The 27809-nt window shown below is 30.3% G+C and overlaps 3 protein-coding genes across 3 annotated transcripts in view; 1 reads left to right on the top strand and 2 right to left on the bottom strand.

Annotated features, from left to right (window-relative positions):
- Positions 1-884: 884 nt before the first annotated feature.
- LOC123653983 (L-ascorbate oxidase-like) lies at positions 885-16884 on the top strand. The gene is made up of 9 exons (XM_045589948.1): positions 885-1005; positions 2166-2516; positions 3480-3693; positions 4592-4755; positions 10386-10537; positions 11001-11208; positions 11844-12041; positions 13138-13276; positions 16184-16884. Exons 1-9 carry the CDS (start codon positions 885-887, stop codon positions 16413-16415), a joined length of 1779 nt encoding a protein of 592 aa, XP_045445904.1. The 3' UTR covers positions 16416-16884.
- Positions 16885-16933: 49 nt separating this feature from the next.
- LOC123653773 lies at positions 16934-26576 on the bottom strand. The gene is made up of 9 exons (XM_045589756.1): positions 26547-26576; positions 25688-25883; positions 25168-25380; positions 24660-24890; positions 23917-24030; positions 19528-19676; positions 18805-18956; positions 17918-18129; positions 16934-17367 (listed from the first exon to the last, which is right to left on the bottom strand). Exons 1-9 carry the CDS (start codon positions 26574-26576, stop codon positions 16961-16963), a joined length of 1704 nt encoding a protein of 567 aa, XP_045445712.1. The 3' UTR covers positions 16934-16960.
- The window catches only part of LOC123653450 (laccase-1), a 46353-nt gene continuing 44879 nt past the window's right edge, over positions 26336-27809 (bottom strand). Inside the window, exon 8 of the mRNA XM_045589447.1 lies at positions 26336-27737. Coding sequence (XP_045445403.1) covers positions 27355-27737 — 383 coding nt within the window. The 3' untranslated portion in view covers positions 26336-27354. The remainder of the gene's footprint in view (positions 27738-27809) is intronic.

Here is a 27809-nt window from a genome sequence, read left to right as displayed (position 1 = left end):
AACACAGAAGTCTTGTCAGAATATTTCGTACAATCTATTAAGTCATCATGATTATCATTACTACATACGGAAAGAAATGACAACTTGTCAACATATAGTTACACATTTTGCAATTGATTATTGACCATGTGATCAGTAAGGAACCATGGGATAAACTAGAGCATGACGGATGATCGCAATGGTAATGAACGTACAGTGGAAAGATAACACTTATTTAGTAGCCTAAAATCCTTAACGAGTGTCGTATAAAAAATTTACTAAAAAGTCTTTTTTCCTGTATAATAGAAATTAGCTGGTTCAGTAGCAGTTAGACTTGTATATTTACTAAATGTACCCGTTTGTTTTCACGTTATTAGATACTCTTTTAAATGGCTTATATCCTGTATCTCCATGAAAACACAGCTATCACCGGTAGTAGATAACTGAGATAAATTCATAAGACATTTTAACATGCTAATGGCGTGCATATTTCTTACTAACTTTTTTTGGAAAACTGTCATGTTTATGCTTTATACCTATCAGAAAGTTTACATTCTTATAAAAATACTGATAACATTTCATTTTAAGAGTGAATTCGAAAAAAGTAGGCTTTTAAAAGCGAAGTTACAAGCCATGGGTAAGCAGTTATATATTCTAATTATGAATCTATAAGATTCATTCTCGTTTATATGTTGTATTCTAGAGATGAAAATGCTTTCGCCCTCAACGTGCCGACAACAAGTTCCGTCAGTTTTATTCTACAGTTCAAAGCGGGTTGTTGTATCTGTATCTATTTAATAACAAATAACTTAATTATATGATTAAATATACATAAATGAATTCATTACCGAATATTATTTTTGAGCAGTTATCTAGATAATTCCGTGATTTTCAGTGTTTTTAAGATGAGGTTGTTTATTCTTTTTATATATATTATTGCGAATGTTAGTAATAATAGCAGAGCATCGCTGGAAAGTTTTTTACCGAGTAATGATGTTCTATTGTCTGATACCACGAAAAGTTCTGGTAAGTTATTTTATTATAATATAGAAAACAGAAGAAAAATATATGATTTATTTTTATATGATTTATTAATTGTTATTATTATTTAGTAAAAACTATAATTTGCTTCTGTTTTTGTAAATTAATTAATTATTAAAATTATATGACGGCTTTAATTTGGAAACAACGTCAACATGATAGACGGTTGGTAAATTTTTACTTTTTTTTGTGCGAATTATTCTCACGGATATTGCTAGTTTTATCCTTATTTGTTTAGAATGGGTCAAAGCGTTTAATTTATAGTTGTCCGGTCGTGAATACTACACAGGCAACACAACATTTATATAAAATAAAACCTACTACAATGACGAGAACTATAATATATAACTACAATAAAATATACAATACCTAATCATGCTTAATGTAGCTTCTAATACTAAAATTCTAAATTATTCCGGTTTAAGGTTAAAATTCAATAAGGAAGTCTTATTTCATTATCATGAGATCATTGCCAATGTACTCATAATATATGTATATTTATTAATTTATGTATTAGTTATAAACGCAAACCTATTAAAAAAGTAAGTTCTACTGAGTACTGTATATGTATTTAATTAATTAATTATTGTCTATTTAGCCGACTTCTAAAAAGGAGGAGGTTATCAATTTGACTGCATTTTCTTTATGCCTCATACCTTTTTACCGGATGTACCAATTTTGATGTTTATTTTCTTGATCGTAAGCTGGTGCTTGTTTTGTGGTCCTATTCTCGAGTTCTCACGAGCATATTTTGAGTCATCCATAATAATAATACATATTTAATTGATATTTTTTGACTATATCCGTCATATTACTTGTCAATGTTTTTTGGCCGGTTTTTTCGTTTGCAATAACAACTTATATAATCCTAAGAATATTAGGAAACTGAAATAAGTTTTTCTTTTTGAAACTATTAAATCAATTCTGCTACTTCACCAAAGTATGATGTGGCTATAATATACAGTGATAAATTAAGGCTATGAAAAATCATATTATTACAAGTTCATCATTATGAAATATAGTCCTTTATATCAATTAGAAAAAAGCTGCAAGGATTCTTTAGTAACACAACTTAATTAATTATATTTGTTTTGTTTGCAATGCATACGATAATTACATATCTCTTAATGACGAACATGTTTCAGACAAATCGTGTAGCCGACCTTGTAAATTCAACGTAAGGCCTCGACGATGTCGTTACGATTTCGAAATTAAACCAACATTCGGTGAAGATGATAGACCGGCGCTAACTATTAATGGACAAACGCCAGGACCACCAATCCACGTCTGCTTACATGATATTATTGTTGTTAAAGTAAAGAATAAGATACCTAATCAGGATATAACTATGCATTGGCACGGGATCGAACAGAAAGGTACTCCGTATATGGATGGAGTACCAATGATTACACAGTGTCCTATTTCATATGGATCAGTTTATGAATATTCGTTCGCTGCTTCGTCACCTGGAACTTTTTTCTATCATGCAGATTCAGGTAAAAAAAATGAATTTTACTTTATGCACAAAATAGTTATTGTAATAAGTGATGAACGATTATTATGAATCCTTACAGTATCTACTAGTTACGAATATAAAAAGCTTATTTGCTTATCGAAGTTTTATCATAAACAAAGGTGACATTTTGTGTGTCGCCTAGTAATTAGAAAGAGTAGATTTAATTTATAGGAGACACATTATAGTTTCTTATTTCATCTATACTAATATTATAAAGAGGTAAAATTTCTAACTTTGTTTGTTTGTAGGGGGTAATCTTCGCAAATACTGATCTGATCACGAAAATTCTTTCACTAAGAGAAAGCTACACTATTTAGAAGTTACATAGGCTATATTTTATAGTGATTGAACTAAAAAAAATCAGAGAAAAATCTTATATATCAAATTCTCGTGTCACAGTGTTAGTTACAATACTCCTCCGAAACGGCTGGACTGATTTTTATGAAATTTTGTGTGCGGACAGCTCTGAGAATCGGCCAGCATCTATTTTATTATTTTTCTAACAACGTTTGCGGGGTCAACTAGTGTGTAAATATAGTAAAGATATTTCGTTAGAAATTAAGAGAAAGCAAACGACTCTTAAAGTTAATATTCTAAAGGTGTTATTAAATTACATTTTTCTTCTTATTCACTGGTTGAAAAATAATTAAGCCATTTATTATTCAAACTTATATTTTCGTGTTTATTATCATATTATTCGTTTCGTCCAACAACTGTTTTTTTTTCAATGTTCTGATGAGTTACAGTAGCAGAGTTGTACTTGCAATATATGTGATACAATTGGAAATAAGGAATAATTAAGCAAGGGTATACGAGTAATAACAAAAAAAAAACAAAGTGAAGTCGAACAGTAATCAAATGGTGAAACAAAGCCAGTGTTACAGATGCATAGTTTTAAAAATAGTTATTATTTTTACGAAATTCATATTGAACTATATTTCAGTATTACACCATAGTGACGGAGTTTATGGCACTCTCATAGTTGATCAACCACAGCCTTTAGAACCTCACGCTTCTTTATATGACTATGATAGAAGCGATGAGCATACATTAATAGTTGGAGCAAGGTTTCCAGAGTTATTGACGGCGAGACTCGAAGATACCAGCTACGTACCACCTGATGGTATTATTATTAATCGAAACGAAGATTATTCAAAGTAAGTGTAATGAAGTAAATAGTTGGCATCCGTAAAAAACTTAACGGAACAAAATCAAACACTAAAATGGGTTATTAAGGTCAAAGGGTTTTAGCCCAAGGGCCGCGCATCTTCTTGAAGATTTCCTTTGCGTAAACAAAAAAAGGGTCAAACGAGTTTCGTAATTTACATACGAGAGATAAATAAAAGTTCCAACATACTAAACAGTGTAAAAATTTTTTGCTTGTTTTTTTTTTTGTAATGGTAAAAAGCTTTTAAATACAACGTAGGTGTAAGAAATAATACGTTGATGTTTCATCAACTGTACACGTTTTTAGTTCGGTAATGTTTGTTGGCAATGAAGGATGGCAATGAAACTCATTTATTTGGAATAATAAATGTTATGTCCTGGTATAAAAACTTTTTCAAAAGTGTTAATATTGTAATGAGAAGTAGTTTTTATAACAGTAATATTTAGCAATGCACTCAAAAATAAAAATGTGTCGATTCTATTAACAACTTTCATAGAAAGTACAGGGCTAAAAGCGAAAGAGAATGTTTTTTAAGTTCGCTGTAAAAAGAAACCATTCGATCCAAGTTTGAGATTATATTTTTGTATTAGAAAGCTTATTTTTTTATCTGGTTTGGTTATTACAGTCCTTGCTGATTTCTTGACCTTTCGTCGAAGCACACACAATGTCGGCTAAAGTTATGACCGTTTCATTTATTAGTTCATATGCTTTAATGGCTTCCAATGGCGTACGTACCATAAACACCTGACAATGATCATAAGTCTTGGTGGAGCTGCTAGCTGAATTAGAAGTAAATTTACTATTATCTACGTCATAAATATTTCATAAAACCATTTTAATGTTGTTGTTATGTTTAAGTGTGTTCTTATAGTACTATATGTTTGCAGGATATTCGTGATACCGGGCTACGGATACCGGTTGCGTTTGATCAACGCGATTGCGTTAGAATGTCCTTTAGTAATCCAGGCTTACCGACATGCGGCGACGGTCATAGCCACCGACGGAAAACCTGTTCAGCCAGTCACGACCGCAGCTGTTAAAATATATCCAGGTAAACATCTACACTAATATTTTGTTGATTTATATAATTATAAATTAATAATATTCGATTTGATTTTGTGTTTGTTTGTAATGGATAAACTTAAAAACTACGGATTTTAATTTATTAAACCAGTAGAAGGCTACGTTATGCATGAGTATTTTAATGGAAGAAAATAGAAATTTCAAAATCCGCTGGCAGGGAAGCAACGAGTCAAAAATCAAAATCAAAAACAGCTTTATTCAAATAGGCTCCAAGACACTTTCGAATCGTCATTTTACAATTTAAAACTTTAAAAATCAATTATTATATTTGTAGAGGTAAATGTAATGCTAATAAAGATATAAAAATAAAGAATAGGTATAAGTTTGTTTGTTATTGATAAAATTTCAAACTACAAAACGCAAAGTAAAAAAGTAACATAGATAGTAATATAATCACAGTACAATCATAGCAATGAAGCCAATAAATATTTGGTAGTGAGATTAAGTGGAGAGCGGTAAATTAAGCTTTTTGCCTTCCCTACAATGAGAAGAAGCATTAAACAATTAATTAGAAATTTATTTCAGTTAAGCTGTGACTTATATAACATACTGTTAAAATAATGTGAAGCTAAAAGGCGACATCCAAATGTAATTTTTACACAATGTTATCTTCAACAATAGAAACCGCTACATTAATGTGTTATAAAATCTCTTTTTCATAGTAATACTGGATGTGAATGTGTGGTTTATTACGTTTTACCTTTTAGTTTTTGTGTATTTTTTACAATATGCATACATAACATCAAGTGGATCTGCTGACATAAGATTGATAATATTTAGACGTAATTAGCACGTGGCACTTGAGAAACTATCTGAATATTGGATAAAATAAAAATCAATAAAACTCACGTAATACAACTCGTTACGCATAACTTTTTCTTTTTAACCGATTTAAAAAAAATGAAGAGGTTCTCAATTCGATTGTATTTCTTTATTTTTATGTATGTTACCTCAGAATTTTTGACTGAATGGACCGATTTCAATGATTTTTTAAAATCGAAAAGTGGTGTGTGTCATGTGTTCCCATTTAAATTTAATAATGCGTATTTAGTTGCCTATTTTTTCGTCGACGTATGTTGTTTTATACCGCATAACTTTTCACCGAGTGTACCGATTTTGATGATTCTTATTTTGATCGGAAGCTCATACTTGTCTTGTAGTCTCATTTAACTTTGATCGAGTTTTGACAACTAAATTTTATAGTAATCTTTGATAACGCGTATTTACTTGACTATTTTTTCATCTACTTAAGTTGTATTACTAGTCGATGTAATTTATTGCGAGCAAACACAATTATATCATTCTTTGGAGACATCTGTAGATGTCCAATGTAACAAGTATACAATTGCAAAATCATTTTTACCAGTCATCTAAGAGTATCAATGCTACCAGTAATATAGGTTGCTGAAAGAGTTTTTTACTGTTGCGTTTTACTATAAAATGTAGTACTTAATACCTCCAATAGGATCTTCATTATGCTTACTTATGTGAAATCTATCTTACACCTTTAAAACTATAAGATTTAATTTCACACAATAAAACGCGGTGTTCGAATGCTTATAATTATATACTGCGTTAATGCTATTTTATTTGTTATCATATACCTTTTACATATATTTATTATAAATTATTGTAGTAAAGGAATTAATACAGTATAGAACTGCAACTACCTATGTCAAGTTTATAGACATCAAATACTGTAACTACGATTTATGGCAATTTGGCTGACGCGGGTAACCGCATAATTATAATAAAGTTAAATCGCGTAAGGTATCTATATGTAAAGGTAGGTAGGTACATGTATGAACCCTTTACATGTATTCACAAATACTTTCTTCTAATATAATATAATTTCTTCTAAATATACTTTAGAAATGATACAAAACTCTTGGAATAAGCTCCGTACCTTCTCCTGCATGGAGAAGAGGTATATGCCTAGCTGTGGGATGTTACAGACGAAATCAGTCAATCAATAAAATTACTTAAAAATAGTCTTGAAAGTTAATATGTATACTAATAAATGATGTTTCTATTTACTAATTCACACTGTCATTATTTTTAATTTCAATTCAATATATTATTTTCTAATTTCATTTCAATATGTTTCGTCTATAATATTAGAAAAAAAGTACTTCTTAGTTGTGTAACATTGAAATTTATGACTTCAAAATGTACATGTACCCGTACATATACTATTTCTACAAGAATTCTTTAATGTGTGTAAAATAATCTTGAGGAAAGTGATTCATCGAAAATATATTTGTCGAGTTAAAAATTAACACAGTAACGAATTACAATACCCATGTGGATATTTGTGGCAGTATGTTGTATTTGATGCATCTAAAACTAGCAAGCTGTACAAAAAACTGTGTTCACAATTTGGCTTTTAAAGGAAACGTTTTAAATTGAGACATAAAGTCTTTTTTCCCAAGGGAACTGGATTTAATTTTGGGACAAACCGTGTCCTGCCTTATTTTTGCAAATTAATCAAAAATAGGCAAACAAAGATATGTATAGATGAAATGAATAAAAATAATAATAATCATATAGATATAATAAAAGTATACTTGTTTCAAATGAAACTAAAACTAAAAGTTAAATCTCATTACTTGTAATGGTAGCAGCATGTTCAAGTAATTACGTACTTTCCCGCCGTCGAGTGAGAGGAGAAAGGTTCGTCTCGTTACACATTGGAGTTTAAGGTTAACAAACCGGTCGTGTCTTTGATTTTCACTTTCTAAACAATTGACATTACGAGTATGAATTATAGTACGTTGGTGCCTTATTACGTGTCTCATGATATTATGGTTTCTCAATTGCATTATATTTTAATGTTATTTAAAGGTGATATTGGCATTGTTTATTAAAGGCATAAATAAAAAAAAAAAAATTAATAGATAAAGCTTATTACTCGGTGCAGAATTACATAGTTGATAAAGATGTGTGGACTTAGTGACGCTGTATTTCATGCAACATGTTTCTAATTTTGTTCTAAAACACAGTTTATATATTATTTTCAAAAGAGTAACTGCGGAGTTTCTTGCCGATTCTTCTCTGCAGAACCTACATTCCGAATCGGTGGTAGCTTCACTTTTACAAAAATGATAATTAAATTCTAAAGTTTTAATTTGTAAAATGACCATTCGAAAGTGCTCTTGGAGCCTATTTGAATAAAGCTATTTTTGATTTTGATTGATTTTTAGATTTTTTTATAATATATACATGAAAATGTTTGTATGGAAATGTAGAAATATGATATGTTAGTCAAGTTTTAGTTTCCTGAAAGTGAGTTCGAAGCGAAAGCCATAAAAATTAGATTTTTCAGTTGAAACGTATTTATTTGCCTCTATTCGATATCTTGTAAAAGAATAAAACCAGTCACTTCTAACATATTTTAAAACGCTTATATGTATTGCTAAGCTATTACAACAAATCATGTGAGTAAGTAATTTGTACTTCCAAAAATTTGTACCCGCTGCTGAGTCCCTAACCGCAAAAATCTATTAAATAGGCTGTTTATCTAATAGACGAGCTGTGCCCGGGACTCAGTCCGAGTGGAATAGTGATTTTGGACAGCATCTTTGGATATATATTTTGGTTTGTTTTGAACATCAGAATGGCTCTAATATCTATCTCTTGACGCAAACGTATAAAACATTCACACAAACCTTATTTATTTCCATACTAACTTTAATCCTCTATTCCCTATTGTTATTTTATACCCTTGAGAGTAAAACTTTTACAAAATTTGAATGTCATATTTATTTATACCAAATCAAAAGCCTAAAAAATAAGTTTCAAGCTTCAGGCTCTAAAAATGACGATACTTTCATACAACTTTTCATCCCCACCATTCAACTTCTTACACCCTTTTTTGCATTAAAAAGTAGCATATGTCCTTTCTCAAACTAACTGTACAAAATTTCATTTAAATCGGTTCAATAGTTTTGACATGAAAGCGCAACAAACAGACAGTCAGAGTTACTTTCGCATTTATAATATTAGTAAGGATTTAAATCACAAACATTTGAGATAATAGCTATTGCACCATTTTAGTTTTAATTTTGAGCAGAATCTCGTAGTAAGCATTATAATATGCTATTAAAAACCCACTTCTCATTATTTTTTCTATGTTCACGATATCAAATGAAAACAAATGCAGAGCTACCTACTATGTCAATTAATATATACGTGTTTAACATACACACACGGTCGTCTCTTTCAAGATTGGTGAATTAATGCAATATGCCATGCCATGTAATAGCCGACTGAAATTGTTACACCTTTTTTTTCGTTGTATAACATTTATACATAAATATATATTTTACACCCAGACTTGGGGCGGTAATCGAAAGCCCCCGGTCAGAAAGCAGAATCTCTGCAAACTGCGGCAGTGGATTGGTCAATATATAATGTTTTGTTTCATACAGTGTGTACATACAATAGCACAAATTGACCGTACTGCAATAAATATTTCGAAACTTCTTTGAGATATCTTCAAGGAAGTAATAGCAGTAATATTACGTAGTATGCTATAAACTATTAATAATTTTCTTTTTTGTCATCATTCCTACTGTTTCAAACAAATCATTATTGCGTACATTGCGTACACTTTATTGTTTATGTGTCATATTTGTTTATTCAAATGGAAATTTAAATGTACGATAGATATATTTATTATTTATACTTATATTATATTATTTATTTGATATATTTAGCCTTTCAGAATAGCTCGAATTCGCTATATATCTAATCTATTTTTAATGAAAAGTATATGCACGGGTTCTTACCATAAAGCGATTTACACACTATGCGTTAGATCAGCAGTCTTAAGAATTGTCGAGTGAAGACTGGTCTGGTCCATGGTCTGAGGTTGATGGTGTCTTCCTTTTTCAATTTTTTGAAAGTGGGATTTTCATCCCTTAGGGTTGTAACTACTAAAAATATATTAAATGTCTAGCTTATCTTACCATATATGTAAATGAAGATTAGGATTTAAGTTTAACTATCTTATTTCTGTATATACATACATAAGCCATTGACAAGTAAAACTACATAGTTTTAGCATATCAGCTGTTGACCACAAACATGGTCAAATACTCGTAGTTGGTACCAGCTGTAGTAACAATTTTTGTAATAAAATCTTCTTTTGAAGTTATTAATAGTAAAGATTACGAAAGATACAAGGCTTTTTTGTACGATCAAGGCAGCAAAAATGCGTATGGTCAACCAGATGGTACTTGGTTACTGTAGTCTAGAGACCTCTGCAACACCAAAAGCATCGCAAGCGCGTTGCCGAAACTACCCAAGATTTTTTGCTACCTTACTCACAATAGGACCACAATAGGTATTACTTTGAAAGCAGTATTATTTAGCTGTGTCTTCTGTAAGGTTGAGGTACCTTCCCAAACGGGCTGTTCCAGATTTTGAGTTGAATCTTTCCTGATGTGCCCTACCTCAAAGAGCCAATAAGCTAAAAGATAAAAAGGCGCATTTAAACTTCTCAAATAACTTCAAAAAATAAATTTAATACTTAAATACTTCTTGAACATTCATGATATATTAATATTTCATGACAATGTTTTGTAACAATTTCAGGCGAGCGAATGGATGTTGTAATCAGAGCGGATCAAGAAAGCGGCGGCTATTGGGTCCGAGTCTCCGGTGAAGGACTCTGTAAAGGACTAAACACATATGCCATGCTTCTGTATTCCGGCTTCAACTATACTTCTATGCTTTTAGATGGACCGGTAAACATTTTTTACGGATTACTATAATTTTTTATTTGTCTGATAACAAAAAATACTAATGAAAGTTCTTTTAAAGCCTACTTGATAAATAAAATTTTGTCACGAAAATTATTCGAAAACGGGATATTTACCATGTTTATTTATTTACTTTCGCTTTGCGGAGCTCGATATTTCGACATTGACTTCGAATGTCTTGATCACGAGACTGGTAAATATCCCGTTTTCGAATAATTTTCGTAATAGAAGTAACCATCTTAATCTAAAATCTTAAAATTTTGTCTTCTTAATTTAATACCATTTTATTATTTAAGTGTTTTGATGAGTAATATAATGGCATAATGTTAATTAACTTTATATACTTTTTCATGCAAAATTAAATTATTTTAATTTAATGATAATATTAACTATATATTATAATGAAGTATTCATTTCAATACATTTATATTTAAATGTATATTTTAAGGACGCAGATACAGAATTTGTACTAGAAGACAAAGAGGCGATAAGCGGACAAGCATTACACTCATCGCGGGATGTACCCGCGGTTGACAACATAAAGTCGATATATCTAAAAATAGATAGATCTCACTTGAGGGTCAAGGACGACGATATCGATTTCCGTTATTTAAGCGACGCTGTGCCACATAAACCTTTTTTCCCCGCTGCATTATGTAAGTAACATTTCCGCTGCGATATATAAGTACGTACCTAATTATGTTTACGATTATTTTGTGCTGGAATCCGTCCAATTACAGTTTTTATTAGATAATTTAATTACTCATGCATATTTCATTTTACAAATTTGCAGTAATTGATTAAAATATTAAATAAAACGCAGCTATATGTTATAAATGTCATATTCAATTTGAGTTAAGAAAATAGTATCTCCCAGCTGTTACTTTGCTGCGCCTCATGACCAATAAATTAGTAGTAAATAAGAATTTCGTGTTCCTATCGACCAGTTTAAGTAAGCCCTTTAGACAGACGAGAAAAAGACTAGTTCTTGGAGATTTATATGAATGTTTTGACGGACGGTATGTAACAGCATTTGATAACAGCCTAAACGATGATTATAACGAAACAATTCACTGTTAATGGATCTTCTCATTGTTAATACATTCAAATCTTAGATCGGTCTTGCAGACAACTTTTTCACGATTTGTGTAAGATACGTTATTAATGTGTTAAATGACCAAAAAATCAATTTAAATAACATTTACTGATTTGGATTAAATCCAGTACTGAAGCTGGTATCCTTTTTCTTAATTATGTAATAATTAAATTAAATTTTCTACCTTTTTTCTAGCGCTACGTGATGATGTTGTTCAGATAAACGGTAAAAATTTCCTATACCCTACCGCGCCGTATTTACTGAAACGCCGTGAAGTTCCCCAGCAAACAGTTTGTATTGTTGGAGAAGAGGAAAATAACAAACAACCTCAATGTATGCTCATTCTGAATGTCAATCTTAATGAAGTCGTTGAACTGGTCTTAGCGAATGAAGGTAAGGCATTTGACATTGGTATTCTTCGTGCATGTCATATTAATTGAGTTTTTTGTCTCTATGGCGGTGCATTTTTAGTGTTTTATTAATTTAAGGGGATTTATTCACTTTTACCTAATATGATTCTGGTTATATCAGTTGCCTATATTAGCCTATAGCTTAGTTTTTTCTTGACTAGGCCATTGGCGGAGTTTGTAATGACAATGCTTTCTTTTCCGAGGGTTGTGGATTCGATTTCCACCTCAAAGTTGGGTGTAATATATATAATATGTTTATCTATATATGTTTTATTTATATAACGTATAGTATGTGTGTAATTATCAACAACATTTATAATGTAAATGGTGATGTGAAAAACTGATAATAGCTTGGCTGTTCAGAGCTGGTTTCGTTATTCAGTAATTAATGGCTTACACACATCATCATCTAATTATACTAAGAAATATAATATACAAACATAAACACAATAATCATGTTTTTTTATACGACTGGGTCGGCAAACATGCGTAAGATCGGTAACTTGGTAAATAGTGCGGTACCGGTGCAGACGTCTGCAACACCAGAAGCGTCGCAAATGCGTTGCCGACCCTCCCCCCCCCTTCCCCCAGGAGCTCTGGCTACTTTACTTACCACAGGAACAGAATATTTCTTGAAAGCTGTTATTTTGTTGAGGTACTTCTCCAGACCGGCTGCTCCAGATTTTGAACAGGATATAACCTGTTGTGCCCTACCATAAAAAAAAGTGAAAATATGAGAAAATATCTCTGGGTGTAAACGTTATTCACAGGAATGTTGTTTCCCGATATGTTCTGATAATAATTTTAATATTTACTTAAATTTATGAGATTATTATAATACTTTTATTTATTTCATTGTAATGCATATTTTTTGTAAGCGCTACTAAATTTGTACGTATTTATGTCGTAATCTTTGCGAAATATACATTTTCTCATCTACGTAAATTCTATTTACTATCGCTTTCCTATAGTTTTGAAAATTCAAATAAACGTTATGTGTAAAATAATATTTACGTCGCTCAGTCTACTTTAAATTACACTGATTTTTTTTAAACTTATTTTAATTTATACAATTACAGGTCATAGAAGTAATGACACGTACACATTCCATATGCACGGCTATGGTATGCAAGTTGTTACAACATGGCAAAATCCTGGCAATACTCCGATATCTAAAGAAGATTTTCACAGATTGGAACGCGAAGGTTTAATTACAAGGTATCGTTTTTTATACCATTAGGGTAGCAAACAAACTTACGGCACAGGTCACACAGTCGTCCAATGAAACCGTTTAGACAGGATTGCGCTGAGTGTGGAGGGGTGAGACGCCGGTAGGCTAGCCCGAGCTGCATACGCCGCTGCCGCCTGAATTAGTTAGTAACCCGGGACATAACTTTTAGGGTTAACACGCGTTTGTTTTATTTTGTAAATAATAAAAATTGTTCATACTACCTGTGCTGTGAGAGATTGCACATTTTCATCCCGCATAAATAGAGAATTGCGATTTCATCAAATTTCGCACACGGAAGAAAGATCACAAGAAAAAATATATACACCTATTTTTAATATTAATATATTATTTTTTTGTCATATTTTTAATTTTGAATCAACATAAACAAGATGACGGATATAAAAGACAAACATTACCCAAAACATTGAAATATCTCAAAAATAAAAAATAAAAAATAAAATAAAAAGCAAACAAAATATTTGTCATTTTTTGAATTTTTTTAAAAGCTTTTATATAAATTGCATTGTATATGAGTATGTATATATGTTATGTATGTAATCTTTAATAATTAAGTTCAATCTAGTAAATCTAGAAACCGAAAATATTTATCCGTTGCCCATTTATACTAGGTGATTTCGAAATTTAGTTATTATTCATAAATAACATTATATTACATAAAGCATTGTAAAAAGCGTTTTGAATTTTGTTACCGTGAAATGCCTTTTTAACCGACTTCCAAAAAAGGAGGAGGTTCTCAATTCGACTGTATTTTTTTATGTATGTTACATCAGAACTTCTGACCGTGTGGACCGATTTCGACAATTTTTTTTTAATCGAAATGTAGTGTGTGACAATTGGTCCCATTTAAATTTATTTGAGATCTAACAACTACTTTTCGAGTTATATCTAATAATGTGTTTTTACTTGACGCTTTTTTCGTCGACCTACGTTGTATTATACCGCATAACTTTCTACTAGATGTAGCGATTTTGATAATTCTTTTTTTGTTGGAAAGGGGATATCCCTAGTTTGATACCATGATAACGAAACTAGGATCTGATGATGGGATCCCAGAGAAATCGAGGGAAATTCTCGAAAATCCGCAATAACTTTCTACTGGATGTACCGATTTTGATAATTCTTTTTTTGTTGGAAAGGGGGATATCCGTAGGTTGATACCATGATAAAGAAACTAGGCTCTGATGATGGGATCCCAGAGAAATCGAGGGAAACTCTTGAAAATCCGCAATAACTTTTTACTGGATGTACCGATTTTGATAATTTTTAATTTAATCTATAGCTGATGTTTATCGTGTGGTCACTTATAAATTTATAATACTTTTTGAGTAATCTTTGATAACGCGTAGTTACTTGACTATTTTTTCGTCCATCTACGTTGTATTACACGTCGATGTAATTGAAGTCGGTTTTTTTTTCGTTTGCAAGCAAACACAATTATTAGGTATATTAAGAACTTCAATAAATTACTAAATAATAAGATTATATTTTAATTAAGTTATATAAAAAAAAGTTTGTCTAAAATGAATGTATTTTTCTAAAGAATACTTATATGACATTTTTTTTAAACTTGAAAAATATCTTTGTTTTATGATATTTATTTTTTATTTTCGCCTTCTCATATTACTCTCCAATCAAGTAAAAAAGTGCTGAGTGATTGTGCTTGTAACTTTCACGCACTGAAGTGTCACTTTAATTGATTGCATTTATTTTGGCATTATAATGACAAGTCTGGTTGTACGGATACGTAATTATCTTATCGGCATTTATTCTTAATATGTATAAATTTTGTAAAAAGTAAATGTTATAATAATAATAATAAATGTAATAATAATAATAAAATGTTATATTAACTCGTCTCTTTCTGGATAAAAAGAAAAAAGTAGTAAACTAACTAGTAACTCGTATCTTTATGGATAAAAAGAAAAAAGTAGTGTTAGAAAGTCAGCTCATTAGAGAAGTTTCTAGGCTATTACTATAAGCCATGATTCAATTGAACGAATAAGTATGCAACGCGGATGAAATAGCGTGGTTCTTTTGTATAAATATGTAAAACTTCAATTTGATTATTAATTATTTTTGTACTAATAAATATAGATTACGTTATTAAACACATTTACTAATTTGTCAAGAGATTTGACAAAATTACAAATTACAAAATGCTTGAAATTTTCTCCTGAATAGATTTCAGTGGAATCTACCTTTCTAAAAATGCGAATGTTCGTGGCGATGAATGAATAGGCTAATGATTTCCTACTGAGTTATGATGATACTAAAAAGTATTTAACCGATTGTGATAAATATGTTCATAACTGAATTTATTCTACTGTGCCCGCGACTTTGTCCGCGTGGAATTTAACAAAAAAGTTATTTTTCAATTTGCAGAGTTATAAAATAAATAAATTTCTAGAATATAAGCAGCCTAAGTTACTCCTTACTACATCAACTATTTGCCAGTGAAAGTCCCATCAAAATTGGTCCTGCCGTTTCAGAGATTAGCCGGAACAAACAGACAGACAGAAATTGTAAAACATGTTATTTTGGTATATGTGCACTGTATTTATCCATATGCACATAGAAAAAAGCGGTTATTTTAATATCACAAAAAGACACTTCAATTTTATTTATTTGTATAGATAAAGTGAAGTATTCTAACATATACGAGTAGTATACACAGCTGAAAAAAAAGGCTACTTCGATACTTTTGGGTCATAAGTTTAGGTATACATTATAGTTTTCTTTTTTTTTGTTTGCCATTTCCATGATATATAACTTGATTTATGCACTTGCCATTTTTTACATTCTAAATAATATGTAGAGAGTAGTAGACGTTACAAGTATTAAAAAAAAGTTATATTGAATTATTCTCTTTTCAGGAACGTTAAGAATCCACCAGTGAAGGACACCGTTGTTGTACCAAACAAAGGAGTGACAATTGTAAGGTTTACATCAACATTTGGCGGAAGTTGGCTTCTGGAGTGTAGATCATGCTCATTTTCATTACCAGTCGCGATTCTCATCAACGTTCCCCTATCTATACCTAAGTTGGTTACTGACTCTCTACCAAGTTGTGGGAGCTATAAACCTGCTGACGTACTGCTCAATTAATTATTTTTAAAATCGAACATTAGAGTTTTAAGATAAGTCTGAAATTGTACATAATATGATTTAGTGAAGACTGTATATATTTAAATGTTAAGTTTATTTATTAACGGGTTAGAAGGTTGTGTTCGAAGATTTAATAAAATGTATTTAGGTAATCTTCGTATACTTTCTGTCAATTATTATTACATTTGCTGGCTTAAAAAGCTTGCTGATTTATATATAACTGAATTTTCATTTCAAGTTCCTTTATTTAAAATGACATTGAGTTACTTAAAATAAACAAATTATGAATATATATTTTCATCAACTCATTACTTGAAGATTTACATTTTATCAAAGTAAATAATAAAATCAAGCAAAAGAAGAGGTGGAAAACTTATCTGAAGAAACAGTCAAGGTGGTAAAAATGCTATATAAAATAAACTAGAAACAATATATAATTAAATACAGAAATAAAGTGATATATCGGAAACTGGTAATTATTTATTTCATTTCACAGGAGGTAAAATAAGAAAAAAATGTTAAATTTTGATTATTTTTGTATTTATTCATGGCTGAGTGTATTCTTTAATAAAATCTAAATATTCTGACACCTTCGTATACACAGATGGAGCTCCTTTATCTCCGCAGGGCGACATACCCCATGATACAATACCAACAACTACTGGTACTTTTTCCGTATCATTAGACCTAATCATTTCCTGCTCAAGAATATTATTCTGGTTACTATTATCTATATAATTTTCTTCATCGTAATTATCATAAAAAAGCTCATCAGTTGTTTGGTCAACGCGGTGTAATTTATTTCTAGTTGCGTATTGTATCAAAGGTCCGCCTGAGTCACCACTGCACGCTGCGATTCCGCCTGTGATTGGTCCGGTACAAATGTTTGCCTCTTCGTTTAAGGGATTTACCTCATTATCATCTTTGATTTTATCAATGGCTGCATAGCATTCTGAAAATATCAATTTATCATAAATTATAAAAAATATATATGTATCTAAATGAAAATATATGTTAATGGAGTTTTTATCAACTATTAGCTGTACGCGCATTGCTACGTTTATTTTTATTTTTATTTTTGTCGTACCAACTCAGAATCTTTGTGGGCACATGCACATCACTTTGCTGATGATGGTATTATGATCAAAGGCATAGTTTACGATTCTATAAAGAACATACCGACAAACAATCATTTTTATATATATAAATAGAAGATAATGTTAAAAATAAATTAATCTGTTTCTAGTACGTAAAAATTCTCAATGTCTGCTATCGATTAATGGTTTTTTTTTTTTAAAATTTTTCAAACAAACTAACAAACGCCTTTTTTATGAATTAATTTTAGAGTTAACTCCTAAAAATCATCCAAATATAATGTAATTAAAGAATAATCACCTAAAACTGGTATAAAAATACCACGATACTTTGTAAATCATACGTAACTTATAACCGACTGAAATTCTCTATTTCCCAGCTATTAACAACCGAAAATTTTATTTTACCTTGATACGGAATGTAAGTAACTTTGACTTCTTGTAATCTACTCGGAAGATCTGGTATCAAGAAAGTCGTTCTTAAAACACCCCATCCTGCTAACATCATCGAATCGTTGCTGATTTTATAATTGTATGGTAGGTTTATTGGTTGAATTTCATTTGTGAATGTGAAGGGAGTACTGGTTTGTAACACTGCAATGTCATATGGACCGATGCCTCTAAAATATAAAATCTTCTTTAAAATAATAAAAAATTTAGTAAGTCCTAATTTTAAAATGTGTTAACATTTAAATTATAGGTAAGTTTAGTGTAAAGTGTAGAGAGTAAACGGAATAATGACACACGTAAACTGCATTTGCTAAAAGACACATAAACAGTACAATTACAATAATGTTTAGTAAGCAGTTTTTTTTTCGCAAATGAAATCACAAAAATGTAATAGTCTGACTTAATGGATTATTCGTTGCTAATAATTTTGTATGTACCTATTCATGATTTATTCTTTAAAAAATACTTTTTTATTACATAAAAAATATTGCATTCAAAAATACAACAAATAAATAATTACATAAAATAATAACAGCTATCATTAACAGCTTCCTATATAATAATAACTAATGTAAAATTAATTAGGCAATAAAGAATATGTTAGCATAGGACAGTGTTTCCCAAACATTGATCCAAACATGGACGATGATTTTTACATTGCTTTTTCTAGGCCCACTTAATACTTTTAAACCCAAGCTGATTCCATTAGGTGAAAGTATACACATTTATTAATAGTAAAAATCAAAGCAAGGCAAGGTTTATTTTAAAGACCCGGTACCTGGTCGCGACCCGGGGAATGGGAAACGCTGGCTTAGGATAATCGTAAAACTTTTAAAAGAACTGACCCTGGATATAAAGGATGCGGAAAACGTTGGCTTATAGTATTTATTTGGGCCTCTGGTCCGAAATTATTGACATCGTGCGCTCCCGCAATGGCGTCCACCGGTAGCCACCTAACTAGAAACGATTCCTTCACGCAGTGCGCGGCTGTTAGAATCTGCGATATATATAATATGTATACAATAAATTTGTTGTGTAATAAGCTCAAAATTGCTGTTATATGCTGTACTACTGCTTAATGCTACTGGACTTTGTATACAAGAGGTATACAATAATAAATAACATTTAAATCATGTATGTGTAAATAATTTTAGTAAATTAGTCATCGAAGATAAACAGAGATGTATTTCGTAAAAATTCAATTGTTTCCCTGTGTGAAACAGAGCTGGAAGATTATTTTTTAATCAGCAGGCACTAAATATATTTAATACACAGTTATGAAAAAAAATCGAGCTCCTTTAACCTCAATTTTAACTAAAATAATAAATGACTACTAATCTAATTATATCAACCGACCTGCAGTGGGGCAGCCTGGTAAGTGAGCTCCAATCTTTCTACATGGAGAAAGAGGCTTATGCCCAGCGGTTGGATGTTACAGGCTGAATGCGTACAATATTTTTCTAATATTCGTAGTAACGACAATGTACGAGTATATAGCTACTGATTTTAGAATTTATTATTATTTTGGACATTTCTTATCATATTTTTATAAAATGATAATTACTTACCCAATTTTCGTTCAATATACTGCCACCACAAAAATGTGCCCTTATCCATAGGAACCTAAGCTGAAGAGTCACTATGTAAGGATGGCTATACGGCTTGGCTTCATGGCCACCCACTAGTCTCCCATCCCCTATATAGTTATGTTTACTAGCTAAAGGAGAAATTTAATTTATTTGTGAGCATAAACTTGAAAATGGTAATCGATATTTTAAGGGAATAACTATAAAAAGTTAAAAATTGTTCAGTTAAACAACCAAGTAATAATTGTATGATTACACTTGATATGTATACGGAAGTTGTTTTATACGTATATTAAATTATCGCATGAAAAGTCATTTAATATTATAACTACTAAGAATTTACTATTTTTAAATAAATTTTAAATAACATACAGTTTTGCTATCTGGAATATAAAAATTCTTTTCTACCTACCAGCCAAGCAGAGGTAACATTTTAAAAATATTAAAAACAAATTCACGACAAAGTTCATACTCGTAGTAAACATTGTTGTGTCATATGATCTACTAAGGCTTATATAATATTTAATTAAGATGCGTGTGCGTATTTTTCTTTTGCATAATTGTAAATATCAGAGGAAACAAACAGTGACGAATGAAGTTCATATTTTGCTAATATAAAGGTGAAAATATTAAGGCTTTCATGAAAATTGTTCTCAAATTGTACAAAAACTAAAATATCAACATTATAAAGTATATCGCTTAAGAGAGATTGCTAACATAAAAGATTACAATTTTAATTAAAGATTGACAAAATAATGTACAAATAATATTTATTTACTAATTAATTAGTAATGATACTGATTTGGAAAGATGAATATACAAAATAAGTACCTAACCAAAAGTAAGTAAAAGTAAGTAACCTTAACCTACTCTAGTAATAAAATTATGATACTTCTAGTATGAACATGGTGAAATAGTTTAAAAATAACGGATTGTGGATGATTCCTAAAAGTAGAAGATTCTGGCAAACGTAATATACGTAATAAACGTATAGTCAATAAAACTTCTATTGAAATTCCTAGCATAAAAATGTGTTTTCTTTAATCAATAACCAATTAATTAATTAAATTCTTTTTCAATAATAGATAATCTTTTAATTAAAAAGAATTATATTAGCTTTTATAAAACAAGACAGATTTTTTACTATTTTAGCACTTATTTTAAATAAACAAAAATAATGAGAGAAAATCTTTTCAAATAATAAATAAATAGTAGATTAAATAAAATATTAATGTTTCAATTGTTGATATTTCCTGATACAAATGTAAAACACAATATTCGTCAAAAATGGTAGTATATCAGAGCCTTAATTGTATGTCTACGGATACTTAATAACATATCTACGGGTGATTATAATATTGAAGTAGGTCAAGTATGTGGTACGTTGTATAATCACTCACAATTCAGAGGAAGCTGATAACGATGTTATGAACGTAAGATTTCTTTTTAATCATTTATAACACAAAAAAAGAAACAACTATAATAGATACAATTCATAATAGTAATACTTGATTTTTTCAGCTGTTTGTTTCCGTGACGAGATTTCGAAAATCATGCAAAAGGATGAAACGAAAGAAAACAATATGAAAAGTCTATAATCACATTAGGTATGTAAGATAAATGCAGACTCTATATTGAGTATAAACATTATGTTCTATATATAACGTTTATATAATGTATATTTCTATAACGTTTGTCTGTATGTCTTTTATAGAATCTGAAACTATGCATTATCATGTCATGATCTTCAGCAAAGTGTTGTGTATGAGCCCACAAAGGTTTCTGAGTTGGTACGAACAAAAAAAGAAAAAAAAAAAGAAGCGTAGCAACGCGCGCAGTGTACATCTAGTAATCTAAAAAAGTGATGATGTTCTGAAAAACGCAGAGCGGTGGATACGGTTAAAAAATATTATTACGTTGTTGAAATTTAATTGTGTTATAATGTTCGAATATTTCTAAACCTTGTGTTAAAACTCAGGTACACAGAAAATGTTCTTATCACTGTTGTCTTGATATCAGTTATTTCGAATATATTTATGTATGAGAAGACCTTTCGATGACTTGTGTATAGAACCGAGCCAGGAAATAGAGAAGATCCACAAATTCCGAAAATGATGTTTATGTGTGTTTATGTATTAAAATTAAGAATCTAAACGTAGACAAGAAAAATCAAGCTCTTGGATTTTAGAATATGGATAACGCACCACATAGACCAGCTACTACAGGTAAACTGCTCATTTTAAAATACTGATGTGTATAATATAGATTGTAGGATCCACTTGTGTTTAATTTTTGTTTTGCCTTTTTGATGACCCTACTCTGTTTTGTTTTAAAATCTCCTCTACCCCAAGGTTGTCTGGAAAAAAACGCTTACCTAGCGATAAGACCGCCATTGTGCATAATATTATTTTGTAAGTTTTAGTTTTTAAGATACCTATGTATGTTAACTTGTATGCACAATAAAGTATATTTCTTCTTCTTCTTCTTCTTCTATTATGATAATAAAACAATAATTTATTTACATTTTTTTCATTTATTTGTTTTAGTTTTTTTTTGTTATTTCACTCATTCGATGTAGATCAATACATATTTAATAGTAACTTAAATACAAATATACAAAACATTATTAATTATTATTAAGCATAAAACTATAAATGTTGTGGCAAACCCACCACAGACGTATATTTTAAGTTAAAATACTACTCTGTGTCAAAATAACCAAGCTCTTCATATCAGATAACTGATGTTAACGAAAGCGAACAAATCTTATTGAACATATCAAGACTTCCAAAATACTTGATCAAAAATAATTATGTTATCTTTATTGAAATAACAATAACACAGTCGCCTGTTACTTATAATACAAGCATTAAGTTGCTTACTTTAGGAACAGACGACCGTGTGTGTATTGTGTAGATATTTATTTATTTATTTAAAAAAAAATAAGTAAACAGAATTACAGAACATTATTTAAATGTTAAGTTGTTCTTATCTTAAGCAATATTATGATTTGTTATTTAATTAACAAAAAAAAAAAAATACTTGATGACTATATTTTGATTGAAAATACAAAGCACACATGTCAGAAGTGAAACTTCTTTGGCAAACAAACTTTTAAGTCTCGTTTATATTTATACAAATCTAAAGCTTTAGATTTCCGTTCCAGCGCCATAGATAAAAACGTTGCCGTTTCATCCGTAAAAATTTTAACCTCATGCGCCAAAGAAGTTTCACTTCAAAAATTGAGGTGATGACGTCATTTTAAAAATAAAATCTTGAATGATATTATTCTGCTTTAGTTAAAATCGGTTATTTATTCTTTATACCTTCTAATGAAGCAAATTTTGAAGTGCTTTTTGGTATATTCTATACATAATATACAAATATATCTATATAACTTTTGTAACAAATATCTATTAAATGTGCAGAAGAAATTGGTCGCCGTAATAAAAATTACGGTCTCAAGTCTTAACGACTTGAATCAAAGAAATACAAATTTAATAATACGAAGTATCATTTCATAAAACACAATATTACGTCTTCTACATCGACATTGTTTTTTAACATACAAAAGGTTGTTGTACACAATAGTAACACTGCTTATACAAAATTTTATCTAGGGTAGAAAATAGATTTTTCTCATCAATTTAGAAAATAATGTCGTCAATTTGCCCTGACTGCAGGGTGACTGTGCTTGAGAAGTCGCATCTGTGTGTGCACGCCGTTGGATAATTATAAAAGTCATAAAAGTACGTGGACTTTAATACCTAATGAAAAATGTATTCTGTTGTATAAACGTACTATAAAAAAAATTATAACTATAATCACTAGGTTATACATTACGCGAGTTTTCCTAACTATGTTTATTTACAAATCTAAAACGGGTAACAAAACAAATTGAGGTAAAAACTTTAACGGATTACCATTCGAGCCCCTAATCGCCTATAAAAAAATACAAAAAAAAAAATAAAAAAAAATCAATAAATCCGCTAAAATAATTTACATCAATTGACATTTTTTTAATGAAAACAAAGTAAAAAGGTTAATACATAAATAATAATAATTATGTCAAAACAGAGTAACAATGAAAACATTCACAAGTAAATTAATACAAGGGGCTATATTATATTCGATAACTTTGGTCTTCTAGTTAAAAAGATGTTTATCATGGATCGTTTATCCAATATAATTTTTTTCGTTCGTACGTTGTTCATATTTTTAACAACACAATAAAATATGGCAGTACGCGTATTTGATGTTCTCGGGTATATAATACATACCGTACTAGATAGAGAGCGCTGAGATCAGCAGTGATCTAATGTTAGTGAATAGGATACAAGGCTGGCGTTATCGACGGTAGATGGTGCCCACATCTTGGAAAGTTCGGCGGAACGGGCGGTAGATCCCTTTGCGTACCTATGTGTAATATTAAGTTCATTCCGATCACTATGTGGTAGATGAAATGACAGTGGAACAGCCAATATCCTGAAAAAAGAAAAGGACGATTCGATTAAAGAGGGTTTTTACATCTTTATGATACGTATTGGCATAAAATAATTATTATTACAATTTTTAAGTGTTGGTTCTAACTCTACATACGCATCGAAGTTACGTTCGAAGTACGTCATCGAAGTACGTTAAATTACGTTCGCAAACGAATCGAAGTTAATTAAAATAATTCTTTACTACTTTAAGGTAATTTTTAAAATCTAAAATACGCACAGCTGTTATGTACCTCGATTATATCATAACAGATTATAAATAAAGTATTTATTTTCTGAATAAAAAATCTAAGAAAAATAGGGTTCAAAAGCTGGGTAAGGTAGGCTAAGGTTTTGTCGAACGCAGTGCTTGTTTCAATAAAGTCCATTTTCAACCGACTTAAAAAAAGGAGGAGGTTACTCAATTCGATGTATATATATATTGGAAAGGAGATATCCCTAGTTTGGTATCATGATAAGGAAACCAGGATCTGATGATGGGATCCTAAAGAAATCGATGGAAACTCTCGATTTGCATAACTTTTTACTGGGTGTACCGATTTTAATAATATCATATAATAATATCATATTTATGCCATATTAGTCATGTTTATTACAAAATTATTTTCTCACCTGGATTATCAGCTTTCAGTCTTAATACAACGTATCCATTATTGGGCACGGCGAGTGTATCTTTGAAGGGCGGTAAATTATATTGCCTATGCAAAAGACCCTTTCTGTCAAGATCTAGCGCGTGCTTCAAGTTTATCTTCTTGATATTCTTATCTGGCGATCTTCCCATACCGATGACGTTATACGATACTCCGTGTAGATGGAATGGATGAGAAAGATTCGGAGATTGTACTGGAAGGTGTAATTTTTTTAATAATTTACGTTAATTTTAATATGTGTACAATATAGTATGAAGATCAAATATATGACATCTTCCACAACTAATTAAAATAAATTACCAATTTAGTTAAAATAAATTATCAATTTAGTAATTACTCAATTGGCAACGGTATCGTATGCAATTGGTACGGCTCTTCTAAGCAATGTCTATTTACTATTTTCCCGATTTTTACACATAATTTTAATAACTAGAAAAAGAATCAAAAGGCTGACATTAGCTAAATATTACCTTCATCCACAAGAACTATTTCAACAATAGAGTTTAGGGGCACATCAATCATGTGCGTACATCTGCAGTCGACTGAACAATCAGCAGGTCGGTTATCGCCGTTACAGAATAGTTCTGGAGGCAGTTCATGCATTTGAGATAGTGGGGGAGCTGGAGGAGCTGTGTATGAGATCTCATCAACTAAACTCAGGACGTGATCACCACCTGGAGCCACTGTAAAAAAAGTAGATTTAAAATTGAATCATTTCATAATAAAAAATAGTATAAATATAACTGTAGCACAAAACTGGTAAATGGTAATATTACTGACTAGTATTTTAAGGGTAAAAAATTAAAAATACAAACATAAAAATGTAAACTCCTGTTTATGTAATATCATATGAGATTTACGAAAATATTAAAATAATTACATTTGGTTTACTTTTCAGTTAACGTTTGTTTGTTTTATGTAACGTAATGTAATACAGTTTATTTATTTATAAGATTTATTTATTTTCTCACACTCTCACAGTGAACTCACCTAAAAAGTTTTTGTACGTATTTTCTTTGAAGAGATCCTTAGGTTTGTAGAAATGGAATCTAAACGGAAGGAATATTTTGACGTCAGGTCGCTCTTGTAAAACCGCCTTGTCGACAGGCTTAGCTGATTTTAAATTACTGACACACACAGCGTCATTACGTTTGACATCGCAAATTGCATCTAATGGGTTCAAAACCTGAAATTTATTTATCAGATATTAATATAAATGATAAAAAATATAATATGAGATTAATAAAAAAAAAAAATAATAGAAATCATAAAAAATCTTTAAACAAAAACATTTAAAAATAAAAGTAAAGGTTACATTTTACTATAAAAATATATAAAGTAAAAATTAAATATTGTACAACCTTTATTGAAGGGCCTCGTGCAAGAATCCAATAGGGACCAGTGTGCCACTACACTTCAGCTAAGGGGTATTACTTCATGGTTCACTATCTACTGGTGCATTTAATAATGTACAAAAATACCACCACAGGTGTGCAATTTACACTAATTTATTCATAAAACAGCATTCAACTCAGTGACATCAGAATTCTGATTTAAAACGGTGAGTGGGTGTTTGTTTAATATTTAGTAAATAAACATTTTATAATTATAATAATAGGGGAAAATAAAATTATACCATAGTTTATATATTTTATTAAGTGGTATAAAAATTTACAATTTTCTAAAAAAGTAAATATAAAAATAATTTGCTGGTAATCTGTTGATGATGACTTTTCTTCTTCATATTCAACGAAATATGTATAATAGAGGTTTTATCAAATGAATATTGTTTTTTTTTTTGTATGAAAAATATTTTTGAAAATCAATTTGAACGAGTACTTCGTCTTACATAAATATTGGTAACTGCGTGTGGTAACATTTTGTTTACTTATTTATATAAATGGTTATAAACAGTCTTCAGTGGGTGCTGTGCATCTGTTTAAAAACCAAACGGTACATTTTTATTGTGTATGTACAAATATTGCAATTTTTACTAAATATTTACATGTTTTTCATTTTTTTTGTTTCATGCAATTCTGGGTTAGTAACTGAAATAGTAACTTAAATATCTAATTATATTTTAAATGATCGCCCACAAATTTAGCCACCCCGCATAATTATGGTATGTTCAAATTAAGATAACATTTTAATTAATGACGTTATTATTATACAAATACTACATAGGTTGTAAACAAGAATATTTTGGGCGACTTATTCGTAGGCGACAATAAGATTTAATATATACACGCAATAAATATCCTTGGTGAAAAATGAAATGGCAAGTCGTTAGTTACATAACAAGTATGTTCATAAAATATAAAAGTCGTACATAAAATGTACAATAAAGAGCCTCAACTAAGCGATATTAAAAGTGATATATCGACCGTAACAACGTATCACCAAAATAAGACAAGATTCAATTGAAATTCACTCAGCAATTATCACCTTTAAATAAAATCACAAGATAGCACGAACTCCAGTAGAAACATTCTAATATAAAATAAACACAAAAGGCAGAGTCGAGCACTTCGATTCTACCGAACACATCACACAAAACAAACATAAAATTACACTTAGTTAACATAAAAAATCAACTGAATTACCAATTCTTGCGCACAATACGGTATGAAAACTGTAAGATGTTTCTAGGAACCGCTTTAGTTGATAGGAGGAAGATGGTCTCCGCAAGTTGGGAAGTTGGGAGGGATTGGAGGAAGGTCTGCGTGAGTGCCTACTTGAAGTACTACGTTCATTCCGATTACGATATGAAATAAGAAGTGGCAATGAAGAAGCCAGAATCCAGGATTGTTAGCTCTAAAACGAACAATCACATAGCCATTGTTGGGGACAGCAATAGTATCCTTCGCTGGAGGGAGGTCACCCTGTTTCAAATGACGCTCCAGCAATCCTCTTCTATCAAGATCGAGAGCGTGTTTCAAGTTAATTTTCTTAACGTTCTGGTCTGGTGACCGTCCGATACCAATAACATTGTATGCGTATCCGTGTAAGTGGAACGGATGAGATAAGTTAGCGATTTGTACTGAAAGTAAGAAAAAAGTTGCGTTAAGGCATTTATATAAGAGTAAAAAATAATACATATTCACTGGATTAA

This window comes from Melitaea cinxia, chromosome 5 (assembly GCF_905220565.1).
Source record: "Melitaea cinxia chromosome 5, ilMelCinx1.1, whole genome shotgun sequence".
NCBI lineage: Eukaryota > Metazoa > Arthropoda > Insecta > Lepidoptera > Nymphalidae > Melitaea > Melitaea cinxia.
Note: the sequence above shows the minus strand (reverse complement) of the source record. Positions and strands in the feature narration are given on the sequence as shown.